This window comes from Dama dama, chromosome 11 (assembly GCF_033118175.1).
Source record: "Dama dama isolate Ldn47 chromosome 11, ASM3311817v1, whole genome shotgun sequence".
Lineage (NCBI taxonomy): Eukaryota > Metazoa > Chordata > Mammalia > Artiodactyla > Cervidae > Dama > Dama dama.
Genome location: NC_083691.1, coordinates 83048555 through 83076504, shown reverse-complemented (window position 1 = coordinate 83076504; position 27950 = coordinate 83048555). Strand labels below are relative to the sequence as shown.

Genomic DNA, 27950 nt, shown 5'->3' with positions numbered 1-27950 from the left:
TGGGTTGCCATGCCCTCCTCCGGGGATTAGTACATGAGCTTTCTCTGAGTGAAAGGAGGTACCATTGCAGGATTTCAAGCCTCAGAGTGGAATGATTTGACTTACATTTTGAAAGGATCTCTCTGGCCATTAGAGTATAACTTTCCAGAGAGTTGATGATTATTTCTGCAATTTTAGGTATGTTACAGCTAATACTGACACCGAAGAACAGAGTTTTCCAGTCCCTAAGGCATTTAACACTCATGTGGAGGAATTAAATTTAGATGCCCTTATTCAGATGGCTGATAATTTACGAGTGAATGAGTCCAGAAAAGTGGAGAGTTTTGAGCTGCTTTGTGACCACAAAGAAAAGGTAAGATATATGTGATAATAACCTGTTTGTATAGTTTTAATTTTTATTTAATCTACTCTTCCATTCATGTGATGACCACAGCAATTGTGTCACAGTTTACAAAAGCTAAATGACTGATGTAAATTTTTTTTATAATATTACTAAAATTTTTTTAAGTAAATAAAAAAGCTTATTCAAAAAACTAAGATCATGGCATCCAGTCCCATCCCTTCATAGCATATAGATGGGGGAAAAGTGGAAACAGTGACAGATTTTATTTTCTTGGGCTAAAAAATCACTGCAGATGGTGACTGTAGCCATGAAATTGAAAGACGCTTGCTCCTTGGAAGAAAAGGTATGACAAACCTAGACAGCACATTAAAAAGTTGAGACATCACTTTGCTGACAAAAGTCCATATAGTCAAAGCTATAGTTTTTCCAGTAGTCATGTATAGATGTGAGAGTTGGGCTATAAAGAAAACTGAACATCCAGGAACTGATGCTTTCAAACTTGTGGTGCTGAAGAAAACTCTTGAGAGTCCCTTGAACAGCAAGGAGATCAAATCAGTCAATTCTAAAGTAAATCAACCCTGAATATTCATTGGAAGGACTGATGCTGAAGCTGAAGCTCCAATATGTATTTTGGCCACCTGATGGGAAAAGCTGACTCATTGGAAAAAACCCTGATGTTGGAAAAGAGGGCAACAGAGGATGAGATGGTTGGATGGCATCATCGACACAATGGACATGAATTTGTTCAAACTCCTGGAGATGGTAGAGGACAGAGGAACCTGGCATGCTGCAGTCCCATGGAGTAGCAAAGGGTTGGACTCAACTTAGAGTCAGACACGACAACAACAATGAAGGGTTTATTAGGCTCAAAGGTCATAAAAATGAGAACCAGAGATCCCGTTGATTATACAGATTGACATTGATTTTATCAATTTGATATATTTCTTAAATATTTAGATAAAGGACAAGATGTACTGCTTCTCAAGGGAGGAAAAGCTACACTTTAAGCTCACTATCTTCCGGTTATTAATATAACAGTCATTAGTATTTCACTGCATTTCTACCAGTAATCATTTTTCAATGTTTCATGTTGGACTGAATTGACAAAGCTCATCCTTCCCACCACCACCACCACCACGAAAGGGGAAAAAAGGATTTTGCAATATCACAAAGATCTATAAATCTTATTCTTTCCCATGAGAAATTTAAGGCTAACTTTTGAGGATTTAGAAACTCTAAACACATGAACTCAAAAGTTTTTAAATCTCTAGGGTTGTGTTTTAGGTAATTTAGGTAAAAAAAAATGTGACTGCTCTTTTGAATATATATAATCTCTAATAACTTACAGATATTATCTGAAATGCCCATTGAGGCATCATATTGATAGTAGATAAGTTAGAAAGGAGAGCAAGGAGAGGATACTACCACCCAGAGAGAATTTATAAATTCTAACACCTATCAATTTTCTCTCCTTCATAGTGTGGAGCTGGTGTCTGCATAATATTCATTGGTTTTTAAGACCCAAATGTAACACTACATTAGATCACCGTGAATATAGTGATCTACATTTTTTTATAGCCATGAATATTTGAATTTAAAGTGTGATATGCCCATGAATACAGTCATTTCTAAGTACCAGTTTACCTACCTAATTTTTTAAAACATTGCAGTAGTTTAGTCACATTACAAAGTTTATCTAATGGGCAGTTCTGTGTGTTCAGTTTAGAGATGAAATAGAGTTTATTTGGCGGTTTGCTCGTGCTTATGGAGACATGTATGAGCTATCTACAAATACACAAGAAAAGAAGCATTACGCTAATATTGGTAAGTATTTTGTGAATATTAATTATTCTCAGGTAGTAATCATTATTATAGTAAACCATGAATGAATTTTTAGATAACAGTATATGGTCTCTAAAAATATTTGAGCATATTAGGATAGACAACTGAAAAACTCAAATTCCATGCTTTCAAAATTTATAAAATCATAGAAAGATGATACATTAAGTGGTAATAATTTGAGAAGCAATAATAATAGTAGTCTTTCACCAAAATAAAAATAACCCTTCTTACTTCCTATAACATAGAACTCCAGGTGCCACAAAGAAATAACTACTCAGACTTTAATGTTTTTTCAAAATTTATCTCGGTAAAACAAGGTAAGCCTTGAGTTGACAATTGTTTAAGCAGAGTGATGAGTCCATGATTGTTCATTATTGCCATCCTGTTTTCTAAAGTAACAACAAAAGAATAACAGCCAGAATGCCAAATGATTTGACAAGATCAATACAGAGACAGACAATTGTAATTCGGTGCACAGGTAATAAGTGCCTGGCAAAGAACCCAGGAGCCAGGAAATTGGAGACTGGAGTTGAAGGGCATGGGCACTCAGTGTGAAGGAGGAAGAGTTTGCTGACTCTTGCTCCTCATGACAGTATATTTGAACTTGTTATATTGAGGGAAGATTTGATCCCTGGAGAGTACAAAATTCTTTCCTAACCTGCTAACTGTGGTGTCCCATTTTTGCAGTACATCTGTTGAAGTCCTATGACTGATCACACTTGTCTTGCAAATCAAATATGAACCTTACATCTAAAAGAACATATTTGTAACTTTGAGGAGTAAGTGATGGACGCAAATAGACCACAAAATAAGAAAAATTTTTTAAGGGAAATAGGTTTCTTTTCAGGCTGAAGCTGCATCAGTGAGGGTACAAAACCAGTATGTATACTATCTGGCTCCCTTTTATATTTTCAGAGCCATGGAATCGCCTCTATTTTAGGCTTATGGCAGTGCCCTCAAAGCTATTTTTGTTCACTTGGTAATGTAGGTAAGATGTTGATTTAGTTTTTAATGTTTATACATTAAAAATATTTATGTTTTTCAAGCACTCGTTATCAAATTATTGACTCTTCTAATATATGCCCACAATGTAATATCAGTTGTTATTTTAAAAGACTGCTTTTTAATTTTTTCCAATTTATGTAGATTTATACACCAGGTAGTTCTCTTAATGGAGAGAGCTATAGAATACCACCTTAACAAATTAACAAATAGGAGAATGATTTTAGAATAAAAGATTTTTATTTATAAAGATTATCTAAACTGCTTATTTAGAAGAGCATTTTTCAGATCATTGGATCACATCATTGCTCTTCAAGCAAAAAAAAAAAAAAATTAGAGCAGAGAAAAGGAGATTGTATAAAATAAAACAGCAGCTTTTTGAGAAAGATTTTGAGAATGTGGTTTAAACAAACCTCTATCCAGAAATTAACAGATTATTAAAAGTTATTCTAAAATGAAGTAAAATTATTTAAGGGAATTATTTATGCACTGAATGTGTTCACTGTTACGAATGGTTAGATAAGAGCTTCTCTGGGACACCTTCCCTTACCCCTTTAGATAGAGTTGCTGTCTCCATTCTCTGCTATGCTCTTTTTAACCTTGTATTTATCTTTACACATAATTTTTTTGTTTATATACCTGCTGCCTACTGAACAGTGAATTCTTGGAAGTCAAGAATTGTGTTTTATTTGGCTTTTTATTCCCAGGGGCTCACATAATATGACATTTAGAAAGTACTCAATAAATGTTGGTTGAGTTAATTATAAAGCAATGTCTATTAATAATGATTGAATGACTTCTTTTGCATTTGGTTAAATCACTTAGTCCAGTGAGTCTACACTTGAATTTGCATCAGAACCACTAAAGGCCAGTTAATGCAGATAGCTGTGTCTCAGAGGTTATGATCGAGTAAGTCTTCCGTGTGGCCCCAAATTTGCTTTTATAACAAGATTCTAGGTAATGACTTTGGGTATTGGGACCATACTTTTGGAAACTACTGGCTTAATTCAATAATTTACCCCCTACCAACTCACATGAAGGTACCAAGCTGTAAGTACATTTATCTTTCAGGAAAGACATTAGGTGAAAAAGCTATTACGAGAGCACCCAAGAATGGATATTGTCATCTATGGTAAGTACATAGAATTTATGCCGTAATTGTTCTTGTTCTGTTTATTATCATGTATTTTTCAGTATGTATATTTTAAATGTTTTTAAGATAAACTTTCACTGAATATTTCATAACTGAATCTACCAAGTCCAATAACTTTGAATATGATAAATTCTAATTAAATTATATTTATATAAGATTTTGTTTGGAAACAAATGCTAAAATGATGCCATGTTTCTAAATGAAATGTAGGGAGAATGCTTCAAGAATAAAAGCACATCAGCTATTATACCTTGATGACAAGGTATACACATTCCATAAGTGAAAGAAAAGCCATTTCTAGTATAAGAAAACTCAAACAAAGGAAATTTAATTAGTTAGATGGTTGTAGGTGGGTATCCTTGGGACAAAAAAATTATTCTTGAGACTATTGTTTTGTTTTGTATCCTTTGTGTATTTAGAATTATAAAACACAAGAAGAAGTAGATTGTTTTTAATTAGCACTTCATTTTACTCACAGTTGCATTTTTGCAACATTTCTCAGTTCCTTAATTATTTTTTCTCCCCAGAAATATAGGTATGTTAGGTGCTAGTAATACATTTATCTATGACCCTTCTCTCTGACCTAGGTTTTCAGAAATCCACACCTCTTTGGGATTATTTTATTATTCTGAGATGCTTTAGGCAAAATCTCTCTTAAAATGGCTTTTTTTCTGCAGGTCCATGTTTATTCTCCTGGAAATTCTTATTTCCTCCACCAATTCAAAATTGCAATCCATTTTCTCAAAGCAGACCTGTTTCTTTATATTGCCACCAGCAGGGGGAGCACCACTCACAAACTCTCATTTTAAAATTCCCTGGGCAGGAATCACAACATTTTTTATGTCCCCCAAACACTAAAGGACAAACTCTAAGGGACATGCCAAAATAAGAGCAAATCTTTTGAAGCTGCTATCACATGGCTTAAAATGAGATACAAGCCTACCCCGTTCCCTCTCCCATGAGAAGGTGGGACAAGACTCCCAAGTACCCTAGCAATTCTATTTGCAGAAATCTGCCCCCCTCTCTAGCTCTCTTCTGCTACAGAGAATTCTTTGCCTTCTCTTAGATAGCCTGGAGATGGATGAAGAGCTAAGCCTGGCAGAACTTGTGAGTCATTTCACTCATGCATGTGTCATGCATGGATGAACATCTTGCTTTAGGAACTGGTGTACCTAATAGATAAAGTCTTGTTCTGTACCCTTAGTGCCTCTGCCAGAATTCTAGGAGGAAGGTTATTTTGCAATTAACATCCTGGTAGATATCTTTAAGGTCATTTCTCCAGTATATGAGGGTCTTGGCTATTATTTCTATAGCCAACATTACCTTCCTTTTTTTGCATAACACTATCAATTTGCCAGCAAATTTGGAGAACTCAGCAGTGGCCACAGGACTGGAAAACATCAGTTTTCATTCCAATCCCAAAGAATGCTCAAACTACCGCACAGTTGCACTCATCTCACACGCTAGTAAAGTAATGCTCAATATTCTCCAAGCCAGGCTTCAGCAATATGTGAACGGTGAACTTCCAGATGTTCAAGCTGGTTTTAGAAAAGGCAGAGGAACCAGAGATCAAATTGCCAACATCTGCTGGATCATTGAAAAGCAAGAGAGTTCCAGAAAAACATCTATTTCTGCTTTATTGACTATGCCAAAGCCTTTGACTGTGTGGATCACAATAAACTGTAAAAATTCTTCAAGAGATGGGAATACCAGACCACCTGACCTGCCTCTTGAGGAACCTATATGCAGGTCAAGAAGCAACAGTTAGAACTGGACATGGAGCAACAGACTGGTTCCAAATAGGAAAAGGAGTACGTCAAGGCTGTATATTGTCACCCTGCATATTTAACTTATATGCAGAGTACATCATGAGAAATGCTGGGCTGGAAGAAGCACAAGTTGGAATCAAGATTGCTGGGAGAAATATCAATAACCTCAGATATGCAGATGATACCACCCTTATGGCAGAAAGTGAAGAGGAACTAAAAAGCCTCTTGATGAAAGTGAAGGAGAGTGAAAAAATTGGCTTAAAGTTCAACATTCAGAAAACTAAGATCATGGCATCTGGTCCCATCACTTCATGGCAAATAGATGGGGAGACAGTGGGAACAGTGTCAGACTTCATTTTTTTGGGCTCCAAAATCACTGCAGATGGTGCCTGCCGCCATGACATTAAAAGACGCGTACTCCTTGGAAGGAAAGTTATGACCAACCTAGATAGCATATTAAAAAGCAGAGACATTACTTTGCCAACAAAGGTCCATCTAGTCAAGGCTATGGTTTTCCCAGTGGTCATGTATGGATGTGAGAGTTGGACTGTGAAGAAGGCTGAGCACCAAAGAATCGATGCTTTTGAAGTGTGGTGTTGGAGAAGACTCTTGAGAGTCCCTTGGACTTCAAGGTGATCCAACCAGTCCATCCTAAAGGAGATCAGTCCTGGGTGTTCACTGGAAGGACTGATGCTGAGGCTGAAACTCCAATACTTTGGCCACCTCATGTGAAGAGTTGACTCATTGGAAAAGACCCTGAAGCTGGGAGGGATTGGGGGCAGGAGGAGAAGGGGACGACAGAGGATGAGATGGTTCGATGGCATCACCGACTTGATGGACATGAGTTTGAGTAAACTCCAGGAGTTGGTGATGGACAGGGAGGGCTGGCGTGCTGCGATTCATGGGGTCGCAAAGAGTTGGACACGACTGAGCAACTGAACTGAACTGAACTGAGTATTAATAAATTAATACGTGTTAAGGTACTCTGTTCTTCCATTTTTAGTATAACCATAAGGAATTTCTACTGATCAAGCTACACTGTCTTCATCTCTTTTGGTATTGTAAATGTTTGGGTGCTGATTAGCCAGATTTGGATGCAGAAAGAACACTGAAGCTCTAAACTCTGAGCCTCTGCTTCCTCTTTCTCTCGTGTCCTCTGCCTTGTCCTATGTGCTGTGTGTGTTTAGTCGCTCAGTCATGTCTGAATCTTTGCAACCCCGTGGACTGTAGCCCACCAGGCTCCTCTGTCCCTGGGGATTCTCCAGGCAAGAGTACTAGAGTGGGTTGCCATGCCCTCCTCCAGAACATCTTCCCAACCCAGGGATCGAACCCAGGTCTCCCGCACTGTGGGTGGATTCTTTACAGTCTGAACCACCAGGGAAGCCCTCCTTCCATGCATGCATCTGTGTCAGTGAGGAATCACATTAAAAAGGTACATTTGATGTTAATCTTCAACTTGAGGACACTTATTAGTGTGAACTTCCAAATTTCCATACAAGAACAATCCTGAATCTTCCCTGAAGGCATCATAAACACTTTAAAATTCACTGTGTGAGGACAGATTACGCTTAACTCTTCCTTAGTGTATTTCCCAACCTGTCTTCCACTAATCTGGCTACTTCTCCTTTGTTCATCTATTTTCACTTTTTTGTGTGTGTGCATGTTTGCTAAGTCGCTTCAGTTATGGCCAACTCCTTGCCACCCTATGGATTGTAGGCCACAGTCTCCTCTGTCCATGGGATTCTCCAGGCAAGGATACTGCAGTGGGTTGCCGTGCCCTTCTCCAGGGGATCTTTCCGACCAGGGATCAAACCCATGCCTCCTGCAGCTCCTGCATTTCAGGTGGATTCTTTACCGCTGAGCCGCTAGAGAAGTCCTTTTGTTGTGTACTCACTGCCGTATTTGGGCTTCCCCAGTGGCCCAGCGGTGAAGAATCTGCCTGCAGTGCAGGAGCTGCAGGACACGCGGGTTCGATCCCTGGGCCGGGAAGATCCCCTGGAGGTGACTCACTCCACTATTCTTGCCTGGAGAATCCCCATAGACAAAGGAGCCTGGCAGGCTACAGCTCACGGGGTCACAAAGAGTTGGACATGACCGAAGCGATTTAGCTCGCACGCAGCTACCTTATTTATAACGGTGATATTTGACCATGAGGGAAATCTTATCCATATACACACAGAAACACACAGAGTACTGACCCATTTGTGTTTCACGTGATATTTTTATTCAGTATGACTTTTTAATTAAAAAACAATTAAAATCTGGTCAGTTAATAAAATTTAATAAATTCAAAAGTCAATTTTATCTTAATTTTTAGAATTTATTGTGATGTACCTACTAGATTTAAGAATTCTCATTCAATTAAATACAGTAATAGAGGTTTAGGCTGATGGAAAAGAAAAATTAAAACTTTGGTTTGAGAAGCAATGGGTGAAATTTAGGTTGATTGATTCCATAGTCAATTGTAATAAAATATCATGAAAATATCTTATTCTGCTGGAATTTTCCTCAATATGTTAAGACTTTTTCTCATTCATTCAGTATAAATGACAAACCATGGCCTCCAGGCCAAATGCAACTGCCTGCTTTTGTAAATAAAATTTTATTGGAGTACAGCCATCCCTGTGCATTGCACATAGCAATGATGTTGAATAGTTGTAACAGACTCTCTGATCCCACAACCTAAAATGTTTGCTACCTAACCCTGAAGCTAAAGTTTGTTGACCCATGGTTTACAGGGTTCTGTGATGGTTTCTGCTGCTGCTGAGTCGCTTCAGTCGTGTCCGACTCTGTGGGACCTCATGGACTGCAGCCCACCAGACTCCTCCGTCCATGGGATTTTCCAGGCAGGAGTACTAGAGTGGGATGCCATTGCCTTCTCCACTGTGATGGTTTATAAGCCTTCAATTTGAAATAAAAGAGCAATCATTAGGAATAATTTCATAAAGGACTGATATCAAGGGAATAATTAAAAAACAAATGTTATTTTAAAAACTTGTTTTTCATCTTCATATTTTCCAAATGAAATTGCCTTGTAACTTCAAAGCTACATAAGCTCTCTGTAAAATTCTATTGTTTTTGTTGTACCAGTCTAAAATACTTCTAGAATCAAGAGAGCAAAATTACCAATGGATTCGCAGTTTGTTAGCTAATCAGGCCTGACCTTAATTATAAATAATGTCTTACATATTCATTGTGCTCTACTGTTCACAAATTATATCCACATGCATGTGTTTCACAGAACAACCTGTTTCCATTTTATGGAAAGTATAAACAAAGCAGTCTGTGTATATGGTGTTTGTGTGTGGAGGCCGGTATATGTGTGTGCCATGTGGTGTTGTGATTAGTAACCAAGGGTCACACAATAAGTGGGGAAAATAAAAGTCAGATCTTATATTTGTATATACTCAGTATTTCATCTTTTACATTACTCTTCCTCTGCCTTTTCACAGTATAAAGAGCATTGGCCCTAAATCAGAAGCTTCTTGGAGTTGAGTTAATAGTTGCTTACTAGTTGTTGAGACAGGGCTGCTTGTCAATTATTAAAATATTTGCTATAGATGCAAAGAAAATATAGAATTTTTGTTAAAGCAAATATAGTTAGAACAACCTCTAGATGGAGGTCATAGACCATATTGTGTATAGTTGCTTACTTGTTCCCATCAACCTAAGAGTTTACAAAGTAAAATTTTAAATTACATTTTTCAAGATAAACAGTATCAAAAAGAACAACATATATACCACATACATGTAGTTATAGGTGAGATTGATTGCCAGAAAAGAAATGATGATTCTTTTGGGAAAAGTTGTCAGGTGAACTTTGAATTTATGGTTTGTAAGAAGATAAATAGTACTTTAGACTTTAAAGAAACAGACTTAAAAAAGCATAAGACTCTGTTGACAGATTATTTATAAGAGAAAATGCACATATTTCATATTATGGTTTTCATAAGTCATGTTTTTTCCTTTTTTCCCCCTTCACTTACAGTGACTTGTAAAGAATGTGCTGAAAGAACTCTGTAAAAGCTAGATCAGATGTGCATAAGCTTTTCTGATTTTTCAGAAAACAAGATTTATTCCACCACTGTAGATCAGTGAACATCAAATCTTTTCCTTTGACTCCAGCACGAATAGTTGGTTGGGTGTTCTGTGAATGATGAAGTTCAAGTAGATCCAACATAAATTTTTCTAAAAATGTGACATGATCTATTTTTTCTTTGCTAGTGGATAGAGTAGGGAAATTAAGCTAATTGTCTGGATTTAAGGAAAGCATGAAAACAAGTTCACCTGTAATCTTCTTGGAGACAATGTTAAAATACAGGCAAGATTCTGGGTTACCTGTGGTGTGAGAATGGTTTGAGCCTCAATTATTCAACAGAATATCTGTTGACAATATCATTATTCTATCATTCCAGATCTGAATCTTAGACACTAGTGTGTTCAGTCATTTTTTTCAGTGGGTGAAGATATGGAAGGTATTCTTATAAAGGTTGCAACTGGCACAAAATTAGGAGAAACAGGGTGGATGATGGATGACAGGAGTAATTAAAAGATTTTCACATGGGAAAGAGATACTAAAAAATATGTGAATTAACAGGGATAAATATAAAAGGAGGGATGGAGAGAAAAATGTCAAAATTTAAGGACATGAGGGAAAAACAGCTGGAAATTAGAAGGAAGCATGAGTGTAGTTAACAATAATGTATTAATATTGGTTCATTATAAAATTTTTCAGTATTGTATATCAATATTGCTACAGTTGTGTTGGGCTTCCCAGGTGGCTTCGTGGTAAAGAATGTGCCTTCCAATGTAGGAGATGCAGGTTCAATCCCTGGGTTGGGAAGATCCCCTGGAGAAGGAAATGGTAACCCAATCCAGTGTTCTTGCCTGGGAAATCCCATGGACAGAGGAGCCTGATGAACTACAGTCCATGGGGTCATAAAAGAATCAGGCACGACTAACTGACAACAACAGTTATGATAACGTGTTATAGTAATTTAAGGTAGTATTTAAATATAGTAATTTAAATAGTATCTCCTAACATAGGTAAGTTCTCAGCTCACCTTTAATAGGTTGCTTTTGTCCTAACTCTTGCTTTTACTGTTAGGACATTATTGATTTTCTAATGAAAATTAAGAGGTCAAAAAAGTTATAACTGAAAAGTGGCCATTTTATTGGTTGTGCATAAGTTGTTGTGAATTGTGTGATCTTCTGTGTCCAGGAATGGTCTGACTATTCCAAACTAAGAAAATTGTTCTCTTCACCTTCTTATTTTAAAGTTCACATGTTTACCCACAGAAAATCAAGATAAATAACACCCAAAATTGCATTTCCACTTCAGTTATGAAAATGCAAGTGAAAATTAGGACCTACTTTTGAAATACTGATATTTAAGTAAATGAATATTTTGCCTCAGACAGAAAAACTCTAAATACTTTTGTACAGAAATAGTCTGAATGTAAAAAGTAATATATGCCCAATTTTTAGAGGAAGCAGTTTGCTGAACAAATATTGTATCCAATTTATAGTCAAGTAATTATTGATATAAATTTTATATTCCTAATGGGAAAAAAGGAAAGAATTCATGAGATGCAATATTGTAGTAATGTGTTTCCGAGGAAGGATTGAAGGGCATGGGAAATTTTTGAAAAAACATAGTCTAAAATTATCTTTGATTTTAGTATTTTTAAAAAATTTTGTATTAGTTTTTGTTTTTAGTGATGATACTTATTTTAATTTTCAAATGACATTAAAGGGAACCATGAAGTTTTTATTTTTATGAAAAAGAAACAGGAATCTGTTGACACAGTATATTTTTCAGTTTAATACTTTTAATCTGATTAGTCTTTCCTGAGAGTCTCTTTATGACTTTGATGTTGATGATTGTGATAGCAGCAGCTCATCTTCCATGAAACTCACTCATGCCAGGCACTATTCTAAGCAATTACATTTTAGATATTTTACCCTCACAACACATATACAAGATAGAGGGTGTTAGCATCCCCAGTTATAGATGAGGAAACTGGCCTCATGTTTATGTCAAATATTTATTATTTTTAGGGTCCTTGCATCTATATGAATACTTTTGTTAAATATTAATGAATAGTTTAGATATATTTTTTAAATGTTAAATTTCATGATATTTCATTAAAAGTTTACACAGTGTCCATTGTTTTTATCCTTTTCAGGTATGCAGTTTTGTGTGGCTATGTATCTGAGTTTGAGGGCTTACAAAACAAAATTAACTACGGATATCGCTTCAAGGTATTTCTTGATATTAAAAATGTTTTAATGTAGCTTGTTAATGTTCCATTAACAAGTACAAATCAAATTATTCAACAAATTTATCTCTAGGAATTCATCTTTTTTACTTAAATGAAATGTCAGTCTTTAAAAGTACTGTGCCAAAAAGAATCAAGCTCTTTGGTTGATTAAAAATCATTATTATTATTATAGAACCTGAAAGAAGTCACAAAGTAGATGAGTATTGTTTTTCTAAAGGCAGAGTCTTAGCCTTTTGGTTGTGAGCTCACCTACATCATAAACATGGCTGGAATTAATTCGTTAACATTTTCCACAAATTAATTTGTTAGGAGGAGTAGAATTCAATGTAGGACTTAAATTTGCCATGATAAATGAGTAAAATAAGTAATGAGCATACTCATTATTTATAATGTGCCTGTAATTATAGTTACAGTGGTTACAGGACTGGAAAAGATCAATTTTTATTCCAATCCAAGAAGTGCAATCCTAGAGAATGTTCAAGCTACCATACAATTGCACTCATTTCACATGCTAGCAAGGTTATGTTTAGACTCCTTCAATTTAGGCTTCAGCAATACGTGAACCAAGAACTTCCAGATGTACAAGCTGGGTTTCAAAGAGGCAGAGGAACCAGAAACCAAATTGCCAACGTTTGTTACATCATGGAGAAAGCAAGGGAGATCCAGAAAAACATCTACTTCTGCTTCATTGACTATGCTAAAGCCTTTGAATGTGTGGTTCAGCAACTGGAAAATTTTCAAAGACATGGGAGTACCAGACCACCTTACCTGTCTCCTGAGAAACCTGTTTGTGGGTCAAGAAGCAACAGTTAGAATTGGACATGGAACAACTGACTGGTTCAAAATTGGAAAGGAGTACATCAAGACTGTGTATTGTCACCCTGCTTATTTAACTTCTTTGTAAAGTACGTCATGTGAAATATTGGACTGGATAAATCACAAGTTGGAATCAAGATTTCTGGGAGAAATATACACAAGCTCAGATATGATGATACTACTCTAATGAAAGTGAAGAGAATCTAAAGAGCCTCTTGATAAGGGTGAAAGAGGAGAGTGAAAAAGCTGGCTTGAAACTCACCATTCAAAAACCTAAGATCATGGCATCTGATTTCATCACTTCATGGCAAATAGATGGGGAAAAAATGGAAACAGTGACAGATTTTATTTTCTTGGGCTCTAAAATCACTGCAGATGGTGGCTGCAGCCATGAAATGAAAAGATGCTTGCTTCTTGGAAGAAAAGCTAAGACAAACCTAGACAGCATATTAAAAAGCAGACAGCATGCTGCCAGCAAAGGTCTGTATAGGCAAAGCTATGGTTTTTCCAGTAGTCATGTGTGGTTGTGAGAGTTGGACCATAAAGAAGGCTGAGTGCTGAAGAATTGATAATTTTGAATTGTGGTGTTGGAAAAGACTCTTGAGAGTCTCTTGGACTGCAAGGAGATCCAACCAGTCAATCCTATATGCGATTAAACATGAATATTCACTGGAAGGACTGATGCTGGAGCTGAAGCTCCAATACTTTGGCTTCCTGATGCGAAGACTTGACTCATTGGAAAAGCCCCTGATGCTTGGTAAGATTGAAGGCAAAAGGAGGAGAGGGCAGCCCAGGATGAGATGGTTGGGCAGCGTCACTGACTCAATGGACAAGAATTTGAGCAAACTCCAGGAGACAGTGGAGGACAGAGGAGCCCGGCATGCTGTAGTCCATGGGGCCACAAAGCATAGATATGACTTAGCAACTGAACAGCAACAACAAATAGTTATATTCACTCAGTAAATAACCCCTCAGGGTCAATAATTATAAGGATGGGCAAAGAGTTCTTTGTTTTCCAGCTCCCTATAACCATTTGACAATGTCAAGTGGGTAGATTGCTCTATTATCTAGTTCTGCTCTTCTGTTTTCCATTATACCTACAAAGTGAAAGAGGAGAGTGAAAAAGTTGGCTTAAAGCTTAACATTCAGAAAACTAAGATCATGGCATCTGGTCCCATCACTTCATGGCAAATAGATGGGAAGACAATGGAAACAGTGTCAGACTTTATTTTGGGGGGCTCCAAAATCACTGCAGATGGTGATTGCAGCCATGAAATTAAAAGACGCTTACTCCTTAGAAGGAATGTTATGACCAACCTAGACAGCATGTTAAAAAGCAGAGACATTACTTTGCCAACAAAGGTCTGTCTGGTCAAGGCTATGGTTTTTCCAGTGGTCATGTATGGATGTGAGAGTTGGACTGTGAAGAAAGCTGAGCGCCGAAAAATTGATGCTTTTGAACTGTGGTGTTGGAGAAGACTCTTGAGAGTCCCTTGAATTGCAAGGAGATCTAACCCGTCCATCCTAAAGGAGATCAGTCCTGAGTGTTCATTGGAAGGACTGATGCTGAAGCTGAAACTCCAGTACTCTGGCCACCTCATGCGAAGAGTTGATTCATTGGAAGAGACCCTGATGCTGGGAGGGATTGGGGGCAGGAGGAGAAGGGGATGACAGAGCATGAGATGGCTGGATGGCATCACCGACTCAATGGACATGGGTTTGAGTAAACTCAGGGAGTTGGTGATGGACAGGGAGGCCTGGCGTGCTGTGATTCATGGGGTCGCAAAGAGTTGGACACGACTGAGCAACTGAATTGAACTGAACTGAAGTATTAGGTAGGCAAGTCATGGGCAGACAAAAATGCGACTTGGCTGTTTTCTCTTTTTAAAGTGACATCCTCTGTAGCCTTATTAAATCATAATCACACTTGTAGTTGTGAGCATTTTGATGATTGAATTATTGATAAGCTTAATTGTATTAATGATAAAGAGGGGGAGGAAACAGCATCATAAAGTCCCTTTGAAATTGCTAGGCAGAGTGTCATTCAACACTGCCTGAAACTTGGGAGATGACTTTTTTTTTTTAATTTTCTTTCAGGAACATCTAGATAAAGCAATCGAATTTTTACCTGAAGAACCCTTTTTGTATTACCTCAAGGGAAGATACTGTTATGCTGTAAGTTGACTGCTTCTATCTATAAATCTTATGTGGATATACTATGATTATATGATAGATTTTCAGTGGCTTCCTCTTGTTCTACCTAGTGTCTGCTATAGAGAAAATTGTGAAATCAATGCATATTTTATGAGTTGATAAATTTAACGTATTATATAAATATATGTTGCATTACATACAACATGCTCAGTTGCTCTAGTTGTGTCCGACTCTTTGCGACACCATGCGCTGTAGTCCATCAGGCTCCTTTGTCCATGGGAATCTCCAGGCAAGAATACTGGAGCGGATTGCCATGCCCTCCTCCAGGATATCTTCCTGACTCAGGAATTGAACCCACATCTCCTGAATCACCTGCGTTGCTGGCGGATTCTTTACTGCTGAGCCAGTAGGGAAGGCCACATACACTGTTTGGTTTTATAAATGTGTATGTCTTTTTTCTTCACTGCCTTTCCCTTTTCCCTAGAAGTAGTCAGTGTTTCCCTTTGTATGTGCTTTCTCAGATGGTAATCAGCCACCTACACCCGTGTACCCTATATTGATGCACTGCTGTCTGTTTTGTGAGAGGATTTTTTCACTTATCCGAGTTTACTGAGCATATAGTATGTTCTCACTGGCCAGAAGGTAAATAAAAAACCATCCTTATCTTCAAGGAACTTAATTTACGTGGGGACCTAAGATGTATAGAAATAAATAAAAGTAGCTGGTAAGTCTGAGACCCAGTGTGTTAAATGACACTCGTTTACAGAAAGTTAACAGAATGTGAAAGTGTATCTTAACAGCTGCATGAAAAATTGCCCCAAAGAGAAATGCTATTTCTGAATGAGAAAATTGGGGTAGGCAGAAGATGAAGCTTTTTCATTGTGGCTTATAGAGGATTAGAAATAAAGCAGGAGGTTTTACTTTTAATGAGCACCTGCTGTGTATGTCACGTGTGCATTTTATACTTTATATTTCTTATCATATTTCATCCTTTTAAGAGTATGCAGTTTCTATTGTGCCAGTTTTAAATATTTTTTTAAAATAGTGTCATGACAGTAAGGGACTCCCCTGATTTAAAAAATCATTGACCCAGACTCATAGGAGCCTGGAGCTAGAATGTACACTGTTGGATTAGGCTTAAAAAAAAAACCCAAAAACTCAAGAAGGAAAATTTAATTCCAAATGGAACCTGATCTTCATACCACAGACAAATGGCAGAAGCTAATGCTAATCCTCCCTGGAGGATTGTACCTTCACACACAAGCCTTAGAACATTCCTACAGAGTTGAGCTCATATCATAGTCAAAAATAACAGAATACATACGGGGAAACAAGCCATCATAAACGGCAGTCAACAGAACAAATGAACAGAAAGAATAGAGGTACATCTGAAAGGACTTCAGATTTGGGAAACATGGAATACAGAGTATTAAACAGAGTATTCAACAGCTATCTATGTCTTGTGTTCCTAAAAATAAAATGAATTAGGGGAAAATGGATAAAGAGCGTGAGACTACAAAAATGATCAGGTAGATATGAAAAAAAGAAACAGTTTTTATGTATATTTTTGTATATAACATTTTTATATCACTTGTGTATACAGCTCTTTATATACATTACCTTATGTAAAGTAGATAACTAGTGGGAAATTGCCGTGTAACACGGGCAGCTTGACCCAGTGCTCTGTGACAGCCAGAGGGGTGGGATGAGGGTGGGGGAGTGGGAGGGAAGGTCAGGAGGGAGTGGATATGTGTATACACGTGGCTGATTCACACTGTTGTACGGCAAAATCCAGTACAACATTGTAAAGCAGTTATCCTCCAATTAAAAATACATTTTAAAAAGAAGTATATTATTAGTGATTAAAAGAAAATTCAGTGGAAGGATTTAGTAGTAGATAGGCACTGCTGAAGAAATTATCTTTTGATAATTAATAGAACAAGAGACAAAAAAGTACTAGTAAGTATCTAAAACATTGATTGAAGCCTTACATTTAATAATTTTGATCTAATAAACATAGTTGAAACCATGTATCTAGCCAAAGAGGACATACGTTTTTCAAGCATATGCAAAATGTTTACAAAATTGACCATACATGAGATCATGAAGCAAGTCAGAATTGATATCATACAGGTTTTCTCATCAAAAAGCAATTATATCAGTATTAGAAATTTAGAAACAAAACAGCTTAAAAACCATAAATCTTGAATTAGAAATAATAGGAAATGATAAATAAGGAGATGCCATTTTATTCCCATTTGATAAAACTTTATTAATATGAGATGTTGCAAAAATGTGGAGTAACAGAAATTCCTACATTGTTGTGGGAGCACAGATTGATATAACCGTCTTAGAAACAATTGGGTATTATCTCTTGAATTTGATTGCTTGTTTACTGTGTGACACTGGTACCCATCCTAAAGAAACTCTTGCAAATGTGCTTTAGAAGGATACATAAGAATGGCTGTAGCAGCCTTGTTTCTCAGAGCAAAAAAGTGGAAGAAGACCCAAATGTCCACTGAAAAAGAGAGTGGATGAAAAATCATTGATGTATGTTTAAATGATGGACTGTCTCAGAGTTGTTTAAATGACTGAACTTCAACTACTCTAGATGAACTCTTAAAACCTATAATGTTAAGAGAAAACAACAAGTCAAAGAAGATGAACAACATAACTTCTTTTTCTAGTTCAAAAAAAAGCAAAAATAAGCATAGCAATAAAGTAACATTATGTAGAAAAGTCGGAATAATTTTGGGGGGAGAGTATTCTTTTTGAAGTATAGTTGACTTACAGTTACTGTCTTAGTTTCAGGTGTAGAACACGGTGAACGTAGTTTTTATAGGTTGTGCGTGTATGCTCAGTTGGTTCATGTCAGACTCCTTGTGACGCCATGGACTGTGGCCCACCAGGATCTTCTGTCCATAGGACTTCCCAGGCAAGAATACTGGAGTGGGTTGTCATGCCCTCCTCCAGGGGATCTTCCTGACCGAGGGACTTAACCAGAGTCTCTTACGTCTCCTGCATTGGTAGACAAGTTCTTTACCACTAGCGCCACCTGGGAAGCCGCTTGTATAGATTATACTACATTTAAAGTTATAAAATGTTGACTATATTCCCTGTGCTACACAGTGTATCCTTATAGCTTACATATGTTAATAGGTACATAATACCAATGGTTTGTACCTCTTTTTTTAAAACTGAGCTATAGTTGACGTACAATAATATGTAAGTTTCAGATGTACAACATAGTAATTCACACTTTTTAAAGGTGACTTCCACTTGAAGTTATTATAAAATATTTATAGAATAATTTTTTTTTAAAAATAGTAGTTAATGGCTACCTTCCTAAAGGAAGTCAGTCCTGACTATTCATTGGAAGGACTGATGCTGAAGCTGAAACTCCAATACTTTGGCCACCTGATGCAAAGAACTGACTCTTTGAAAAGACCCTGATGCTGGGAAGATTGAAGCCAGGAGGAGAAGGGGACGACAGAGGATGAGATGGTTGGATGGCATCACTGACTCAATGGACATAAGTTTGAGTAAACTCCGGGAATTGGTGATGGACAGGGAGGCCTGGCGTGCTGCAGCCTATGGGGTTGCAAAGAGTCGGACACGACTAAGCGACTGAACTGAACTGAATTGAATGACTACCTCAGAGGCCTGGCATGCTGCAGTCCATAGGGTTGCAAAGAGCCAGACACGACTGGGCAACTGAACAACAACAAAACAATGACTACCTAGAACCCTTGAAGATGGCATTGTGAAGGAAGGCACTTGATGGGGTTGTGGAGAGCATAGCTCCCCTTTTAAGTACTCATTTCTGAATCCCTTTAATCTTTTATATTATATATTGACTCTTCATACTTTTTAAAAGTGAAAAAATTTAAAAAGAAAGCAAAAAACAAATGACAATTTGAGATTTAATTCTGGTGGTTGTTGCTTTTTAAAAAATTCCCCTGAATTGTAAATACATACACCAGGCCCTCACGGCACACTGCTTCTGGATTGAGGAACCTTGGCCTGTTTACATTTCTGAGCTGCTGTGTTCCAGTCTGGTTGGGAGCATGGCAAAGGCAGAGTCCTGCAGCTACTGTATTCTGTACAAAGAAATACTATTCGTCATCTCACAATCAAGAATCATGTGAACGAACAGGATCAGCATTGTTCCCCACCCCCAACCCCTCTGCCTTTCTTTGGACACAAACCTGCTTAAGAGTATTTCAAATTGGTTTGGTGACCAGTGCTTTTAGCTCATGGTTAGAATTATGAAAAAGGAAGGCAAGATACTAATACCATAAAGGTTATATCTCTCGTGTATATAGCATGGATCTATATCTATATATATTATATTGTATGCATTTCAGACTCTTTTGTTGACTATGAGGGCTACTCCATTGCTTCTAAGGGGTTCTTGCCCACAGTAGCAGATATAATGGTCATCTGAATTAAATTTGCCATTCCAGTCCATTTTTAGTTCACTGATTCCTAAAATGTTGATGTTCACTCTTACCATCTGCTGCTTGACCACTTCCAATTTACCTTTTCATGATCAGAATAGAACAGAATGATCTCTATTCATTTCCAAGGCAAACCATTCAATATCACAGTAATCCAAGTCTATGCCCTAACTAGTAATGCTGAAGAAGCTGAAGTTGAACGGTTCTATGAAGACCTATAAGACCTTCTAGAACACCCAAAAAAGATGTCCTTTCATTACAGGAGACAGGAATGCAAAAGTAGGAAGTCAGGAGATACCTGGAGTAATGGGCAAATTTGGCCTTGGAGTACAAAATGAAGCAGGGCAAAGGCCAACAGAGTTTTGCCAAGAGAACACACTGGTCACAGCAAACACCCTCTTCCAATAACACAAGAGAAGACTCTACACATGGACATCACCAGATGGCCAACACTGAAATCAGATTGATTCTATTCTTTACAGCCAAAGATGGAGAAGTTCTATACAATCAGCAAAACAAGACCGGGAGCTGACTGTGGCTCAGATCATGAACTCCTTCTTGCCAAATTCAGACTTAAATTGAAGAAAGTAGGGAAAACCACTGGACCATTCAGGCATGATCTGAATCAAATCCCTTATGATTATACAGTGAAAGTGATGTATAGATTCAAGGGATTAGATCTGTTAGACAGAGTGCCTGAAGAACTATGGACAGAGGTTTGTGACATTGTACAGGAGGCAGTGATCAAGACCATCCCCAAGAAGAAGAAATGCAAAAAGGCCAAATAGTTGTCTGAGGAGGCCTTACAAATAGCTGAGAAAAGAAGTGAAAGGCACAAGAGAAAAGGAAAGATATATACCTGTTTGAATTCAAAGTTCCAAAGAATAGCAAGGAGAGATAAGAAAGCCTTCCTCAGTGATCAGTGCAAAGAAATAGAGGAAAAGAATAGAAGGGGAAAGACTAGAGATCTCTTCAAGAAAATTAGAGATACTAAAGGAACATTTCATCCAAAGATGGGCTCAGTAAAGGACAGAAATGGTATGGACCTAACAGAGCAAAAGATATTAAGAAGAGGTGGCAAGAATACACAGAAAAACTGTACAAAAAAGATCTTCACGACCCAGATAATCATGATGGTATGATCACTCACCTAGAGCCAGACATCCTGGAATGTGAAGTCAAGTGGGCCTTAGGAAGCATCACTATGAACAAAGCTAGTGGAGGTGATGGAATCCCAGCTGAGCTATTTCAAATCCTAAAGGATGATGCTATGAAAGTGCTGCACTCAATATGCCAGCAAATTTGGAAAACTCAGCAGTGGCCACAGAACTCAGTTTTTATTCCAATCAAAGAAAGGCAATGCCAAAGAATGTTCAAACTACCACACAATTGCACCCATCTCACATGCTAGCAAAGTAATGCTCAAAATTCTCCAAGCCAGGCTTCAACAGTACGTGAACCATGAACTTCCAGATGTTCAAGCTGGTTTTAGAAAAGGCATAGGAACTAGAGATCAAATGGCCAACATCTGCTGGATCATCGAAAAAGCAAGAGAGTTCCAGAAAAACATCTGCTTCTGTTTATTGACTATGCCAAAGCCTTTGACTGTGTGGATCACAACAAACTGTGGAAAATTCTTCAAGAGATGGGAATACCTGACCACCTGACCTACCTCCTGAGAAATCTGTATGTAGGTTAGGAAGCAGCAGTTAGCACTGGACATGGAGCAACAGACTGGTTCCAAATCGAGAAAGGAGTATGTCAAGGCTGCATACTGTCACCCTGCTTATTTAACTTACATGCAGAGTACATCATGCAAAATGCCAGAATGGATGAAGCACAAGCTGGAATCAAGATTGCTGGGAGAAATATCAATATCCTCAGATATGCAGGTGACACCACCCTTATGGCAGAAAGTGATGACAAACTAAAGAGTCTCTTGATAAAAGTCAAAGAGGAGAGTGAAAAAGTTGACTTAAAACTCAACATTCAAAAATCTAAGATCATGGCATCTGGGCCCATCACTTCTTGGCAAATAGACGGGGAAACAATGCAAATAGTAAGAGACTTTATTTTGGGGGGCTCCAAAATCACTGCAGATGGTGACTTCAGCCATGAAATTAAAAGACGCTTATTCCTTGGAAGAAAGGCTATGGCCAACCTAGGCAGCATACTAAAAAGCAGAGACGGTACTTTGCCAACATGGGTTTGTCTAGTCAAAACTATGATTTTTCCAGTAGTCATGTATGGATGTGAGAAGTGGACTATAAAGAAAACTGAGCACTAAAGAACTGATGCTTTTGAACTGTGGTGTTGGAGAAGACTCTTGAGAGTCCCTTGGACTTCAAGGAGATCCAACCAGTCAATCCTAAAGGAAATCAGTCCTGAATATTCATTGGAAGGACTGATGCTGAAGCTGAAAAAAGCTGAAACTCTAATACTTTGGCTACCTGATGCAAAAAACTGACTCATTTGAAAAGACCCTGATGCTGGGCAAGATTGAAGGCAGGAGAAGGGGATAACAAAGGATAAGATGTTTGGATGGCGTCACCAACTCTATGGACATGAGTCTGAGCAAGCTTCAGGAGGTGGTGAAGGACAGGGAAGCCTGGCATGCTGCAGTCCATGGGGTCAAAAAGAGTCAGACACGACTGAATGACTGAACTGAAACTGACAGCCTGATATTGTATGCATACCCTACATATGTGCATACACACATGTATCTGAGGAGAGATTATTCATTCAAAAGGTGGTCAACTGTCTGAGTGATGTTGCTATATATTTGCAGGTCTCAAAACTGAGCTGGATTGAGAGAAAAATGGCTGCTACTCTGTTTGGAAATATACCATCCTCAACTGTACAAGAAGCTTTGCAAAATTTCCTCAAGGTATGTTTTGCCTATCCATTATTTCAATGTCAGTCTGGCTCCTGTCTTCATCAGGCCCACCTACCATTGCTGTCAAGGAAATCTTTCTGTTCTCCATGTGTAGACCTCTAACTGGAGCCCCAGATTGTGTCCTCATTTTGGCATGTTCAAACTACTGCTTAGAGGATAGTTATGTGCTAAGTCCTAGGTGTGGCAGCCCTTACTGCCAAATCCAGTGTAGCTCTCCACATTGTTTATGTACAAAAGCATTCATGCCCTAATTTTTAGAAAGCATGCATGCTCAGTTGCTCAGTCGTGTCCGACTCTTTGACACCCCATGGGCTGTAGCCTGCCAGGCTCCTCTGTCCGTGGGATTTTCCTGTCAAGAATACTGGAGTAGGTTTCCATTTCCTCCTCCAGGGGATCTTCCCATCCCAGAGATCAAACCCGTGTCTCCTGCATCTCCTGCATTGGCAGATGGATTGTTTACCACTGGGCCCACCTGGGAAGCCCTCCTGATTATTAGACTTGGTCCAAAATACTCCAGATTATCCTAACATAGAACCAGTTTAATCTTAAAGAACTAGAAGTTGCCAAGAAGATGAGTTATTTTAAAAGTTACTCTTTGAATTGTAGACAGTTCTATGGAACCTTCGTGGGGCATCAGACCAAACCAGGATTTTCATTACCATCCTAAAATGTACAATTGCTCTGCTGATAAACTCTAAATAATAATATGTGTGTGTGCACACATGAAAATGTGTAATATATCCATGCATTTAACCAACTTGCTGTTGGGCTAATCTCTTCATTTTTCTCTGGAACCAATTATGGAATCTTACTGATTTTTCTTTTCCCTCCTGCCTACTTCAGATTTGTAACAATATAGAGAAAATCAGGCTCTGAACAGTGTTGTCAAATATATTTTAAAGGCTAGTATTTTTTGGTATATTTTAGGGCTCAATTTTGTAGAACCAAGAGGGAGTTTAAAAATCATATATTCTAAGATAGCAAATATACTGCACTTCTCTAAACAATGGCTAGTGGCTTTTTGAAAAAATTAAGTATTCTGAAATCAAGCCTGCACCCAGTGGGATAAAGTATGGATATACAAGTACAAGGGCTGTATGTTTCTTCTTTTTTATTTAGTATGATCTTTTTTGTTTTATAAAAAAGGAAATCAAGACATCAGGAATGTAACTTTTTCCAGTGTCACACAATGGCAGGTCAAAGACATGAATGAAGTCTGATAATGTATTATCACTTCAGCTTCTTTCTAACATCAAGAATTAGTTCTCCCTTGTTAAATTTTAAAAGGATATAGATCATCGTGCATTTAAAATGATTTATAAAAGATGCTATGTTCATGGGGCTTCCCTGGTAGCCCAGGGAAGCAATGGGCTTCCCAGGTAGCCCAGCCTGCAATGCAGGAGACCCTGGCTCAATTCCTGGGTTGGGAAGTTTCCCTGGAGAAGGGATAGGCTGCCCACTCCAGTATTCTTGGGCTTCCCTGGTGGCACAACTGGTAAAGAATCTGCCTGCAATGTGGGAGACCTGGGTTCAGTCCCTGGGTTGGGAAGATTTCCTGGAGAAGGTAACAGCTACCCACTCCAGTATTCTTTCCTGGAGAATCCCGGTGGACTGAGGAGCCTGGCGGGCTACAGTCCATGGGGTCACAAAGAGTCAGACACAACTAAGTGACTAATCACATGTTCATTAGCAAAAATTTCATTTGAGCTTTAAACCCATTTTTGATGGTATCAAAGTTATAATTAGAGGGTCAGGTTTTCAGGACATGGAACGAAAGTTCTTCAGGCGCTTCTGCACTTGAAGTATTACACAGATAAAATCAAAAGTAAGTAAGAAGCACAATGATGTAGAGGTATAAACTCTGAAACAAGAGCACCTGGTTAAATCCCAGTTCTGCTTTTTACTGGCTGACATTGGGCAAGTTACCTAATATCTTTCTCTCTCAGTTTAATCAATAACATGGAGGTGATAGTATTGTTGTGAAGGTTAAATAAGTTAATCCAAGCAAATTGCTTAGAGAGTGCCCAGGACCTCATAAGTGCTCAATAAAGGCTCAAAGAATTTTAACTTCATTAAAGTGTAAAAGGAAAGAAAGTTAGTCGCTCAGTTGTGTCCGTCTGTTTGAGATCCCATGGACTGTCGCCCGCCAGGCTCCTCTGTCCATGGAATTCTCCAAGAAGGAATACTGGGGTGGGTAGCCATTCCCTTCTCCAGGGGATCTTTCCCACCCAGGGATTGAACCTGAGTCTCCTGCATTGCAGGCAGATTCTTTACTGTCTGAGCCATCAGGAAAGCCCTCGTTGTAAACACCTCGTCAAACCGTCTAGAGGACCTCACCCTTCAGTTATGACTTGGATATTGTCTGAAATGCATTCCACAGTGTTTGTCAAGAGGGTGAGAAGGCATCAGGAGTGCCTCACCCCATGTTTACTGCAGCACACGAGGGTACCGAGGAGCCTCGAGGGCTGAGGGCTGTGGGGGAACTGAGAAACCTGGGGGGACAAGCGGGGAAAAAGAAACAGCACATACCGTGGCTCCCACACTCCATGTTTCTGCACCCCCCGAGTCCCAACAGAAGTCCTGCCCCACTCCATGCCTCCCAAGAGGTTCACAGGGGTACAGCTCCAGAGCCAGGCAATGCGCTCCTGTAGAGAGGGAGCTCTAGTTTTAGAATCAGACAGTTTAAGACCTGAGACTTTTACTGTTAATATGACATGGACCTGTTTGTTTATTTCTCCTAACCTTAAATTCTTTATCAGTAAGGTATGCATAATAATACCTAATTTTGTTTTTGTGAAAATTACACGAAGTAATACATGTAGTTTTCTTGGCCCATGGTCTCACACACTAAGTGCTCTGACTAAAAATAAATATTGCTGATATTGCTGTTATTTTTGCATATAACTGGTGAAATCTGGTTCTCCTCAGCCCCAAAACATCTAGGGAGGTGGTTTGAGACCAAGAGTCATCTGCAAATTCCATGTTGGGATTCTTTTAAGATATAGCATGCTTCCCACTTCATCCAAAATTCTGGCCTGATTCCCTCAGTCAGTGGTTTATAACCTTGTCCATGCGAACTGAACAGAACTGATACATTTGAATTGTCTGGAGAGCTTTAAAAAATGCTAACCCAGGTGACAACCCAGACTAATTATTTCAGAATATCTGAATACATTAAGATATAGTTTATTTACAGTTAGATACACCCATTCTATGTGTACAGTTCCATGAAACTTGACAAATTTGTATACTTATGTAATTACCACCACTTTGCCTGTTTTAAAATTGTATATAAATGGAATCATAGCTTTGGTACTTTGCATATCTGGCTTCCTTTGCTCTACATGTTTTGAGATGCAGTCAATTTATTGAATGTATTTGTGATTGCCTCGTAATATTCCATTACATGGATTTACAACAATTTACTTATGCATTTACCTATTGATGGACATTTGAGTTGTTCCCGGCTTAGGGCTATTATGAATAAAGTTCTTATGATCATTCATAGGCAAACTTTTATGTAGACATGTTTTAAATTTTCTTAGGTAAATACCTGTGATTGGAATTGTGGTATAACATGGTTTTAGAGCTTGACCTGTTTTTAAAGGTCTCAAGGTCCTTCATGTGCAGCCCATGGTATGTTGGAGCACTCCTGGATGGGAGTGTGTGTAGAAGACAGGTGTGGCAATTTTGGCCATCCTGATGTCACTCACTGTTTGCAGTCACAAGATCCCCGAATCTTCCTTAGTGGTTTCACCAGCTCCCGAGCTGTCTTCTGTGACTTGATATGACAGAGAGCTGCTGCATGAGTTAATGAGATGTTTTAAAACAAAGCTAATTTATTCAGCAATGTTTTTTAAGCATATACCTAATACCAAATGAAGGGAACACAGAAATGACCATCACAGCTCCTGCCTTTGGGGAACTTAGATGACCAAGATGAAGTAAGCAAGTACAGTATTTTCTGCCAGATGTTATGGCATAATTCGAAGAACATCATAGAAACTGCCCATTAATTAAAACATTCTATTGAATGACCCAACTTTCCTTGTTATGCAGCTAATGCCTTTGGCAAAGGTCAGAATCTGCTCCATTTTAGGATGTGAGTATTATTAGTAGCCTGCCTATGTTCCTTTGTTGTTGTTCAGTCACTAAGTCGTGTCCAACTCGTTGCGACCCCGTGGCTGCAGCAGACCAGACTTCCCTGTCCTTCACCCTCTCATCCTGCTTTCAGTCTTTCCCAGCACCAGGGTCTTTTAGTGAGTCAGCTCTTCCCTTCAGGTGGCCGAAGTATTGGAGCTTCGGCTTCAGCATCAGTCCTTCCAATGAATATTCAGGGTTGATTTCCTTTGGGATTGACTGGTTTGATCTCCTTACTATCCAGGAGACTCTCAAGAGTCTTCTCCAACACTACAATTCAAAAACATCAGTTCTTCAGTGCTCAACCTTCTTTATGGTCCAGCTCTCACATTCATGCATGACTACTGGAAAAACCATAGCTTTTAAAAAAAATTATTTTTTAGTTGAAGGATAAATGCTTTACATAATTTTGTTTTAACTCAAAGAGTTAAAATGGAAATAATTGGACAAGAGAGAAGAAGCGGGAGGACCAGAACCCGTTGGCACCATGGATGGCTCTGTTGGGCTGTCAAGGCTTTGGCCAGGACTGAACAGTAACTTCCTTCAGTCTGTCGGCAACTCCAGTGTTTCACTAGCAGGTTCTAGGCCAGATCCACACACTGTTCATCTGCTCAGTCTTAAAGAGTTACACCTAGTCTGGCTTCCCAGCCCAAGAGATTTTGTCCTCCTTCTCCTTCTCCCAGGACCCTTCTCTTGGATTCTGCAGAGAATAAGTGGCCTTTACAAGGGATGTGCTCTCATAAGGGATTGGAACACTCCTCAGAACCCTAGCTCTTGCTTTCACCTCTATCCATCCTTAAAATGTATGTATCTTTTGACTCAGAAATCCAACTTCTGGGAATCTCTCCTGCACACATAATCACATGCACATGGGCATATAGGAGCAAGTATGTACATTGATCATTGTTAGTAATAGTGAAAAATAAGTCTAAGTGTCTAACGGTGATGCTTAATTTAATTATAGTGTATATGCAGTATGAAATACAGCTCGTAGAAACAATGAGGTAGATCTGTGTATGTGAACACAAAAATGTATCTGTGATACGTTGAGGGAAAAAAAAAAAGTTTGGGACCAATAAGTAGGAAATGGT

The 27950-nt window shown here is 38.4% G+C and overlaps 1 protein-coding gene across 2 annotated transcripts in view; it reads left to right on the top strand.

The window, feature by feature from the left end:
* The window catches only part of RMDN2 (regulator of microtubule dynamics 2), a 65276-nt gene that overhangs the window by 23266 nt on the left and 14060 nt on the right, over window positions 1-27950 (top strand). For both annotated transcript variants that reach the window (XM_061155579.1, XM_061155580.1), the window contains exons 3-8: window positions 178-352; window positions 2065-2167; window positions 4259-4319; window positions 12298-12373; window positions 15307-15384; window positions 22612-22710. In XM_061155579.1, the coding sequence (XP_061011562.1) occupies window positions 178-352; window positions 2065-2167; window positions 4259-4319; window positions 12298-12373; window positions 15307-15384; window positions 22612-22710 (592 nt within the window). The remainder of the gene's footprint in view (window positions 1-177; window positions 353-2064; window positions 2168-4258; window positions 4320-12297; window positions 12374-15306; window positions 15385-22611; window positions 22711-27950) is intronic.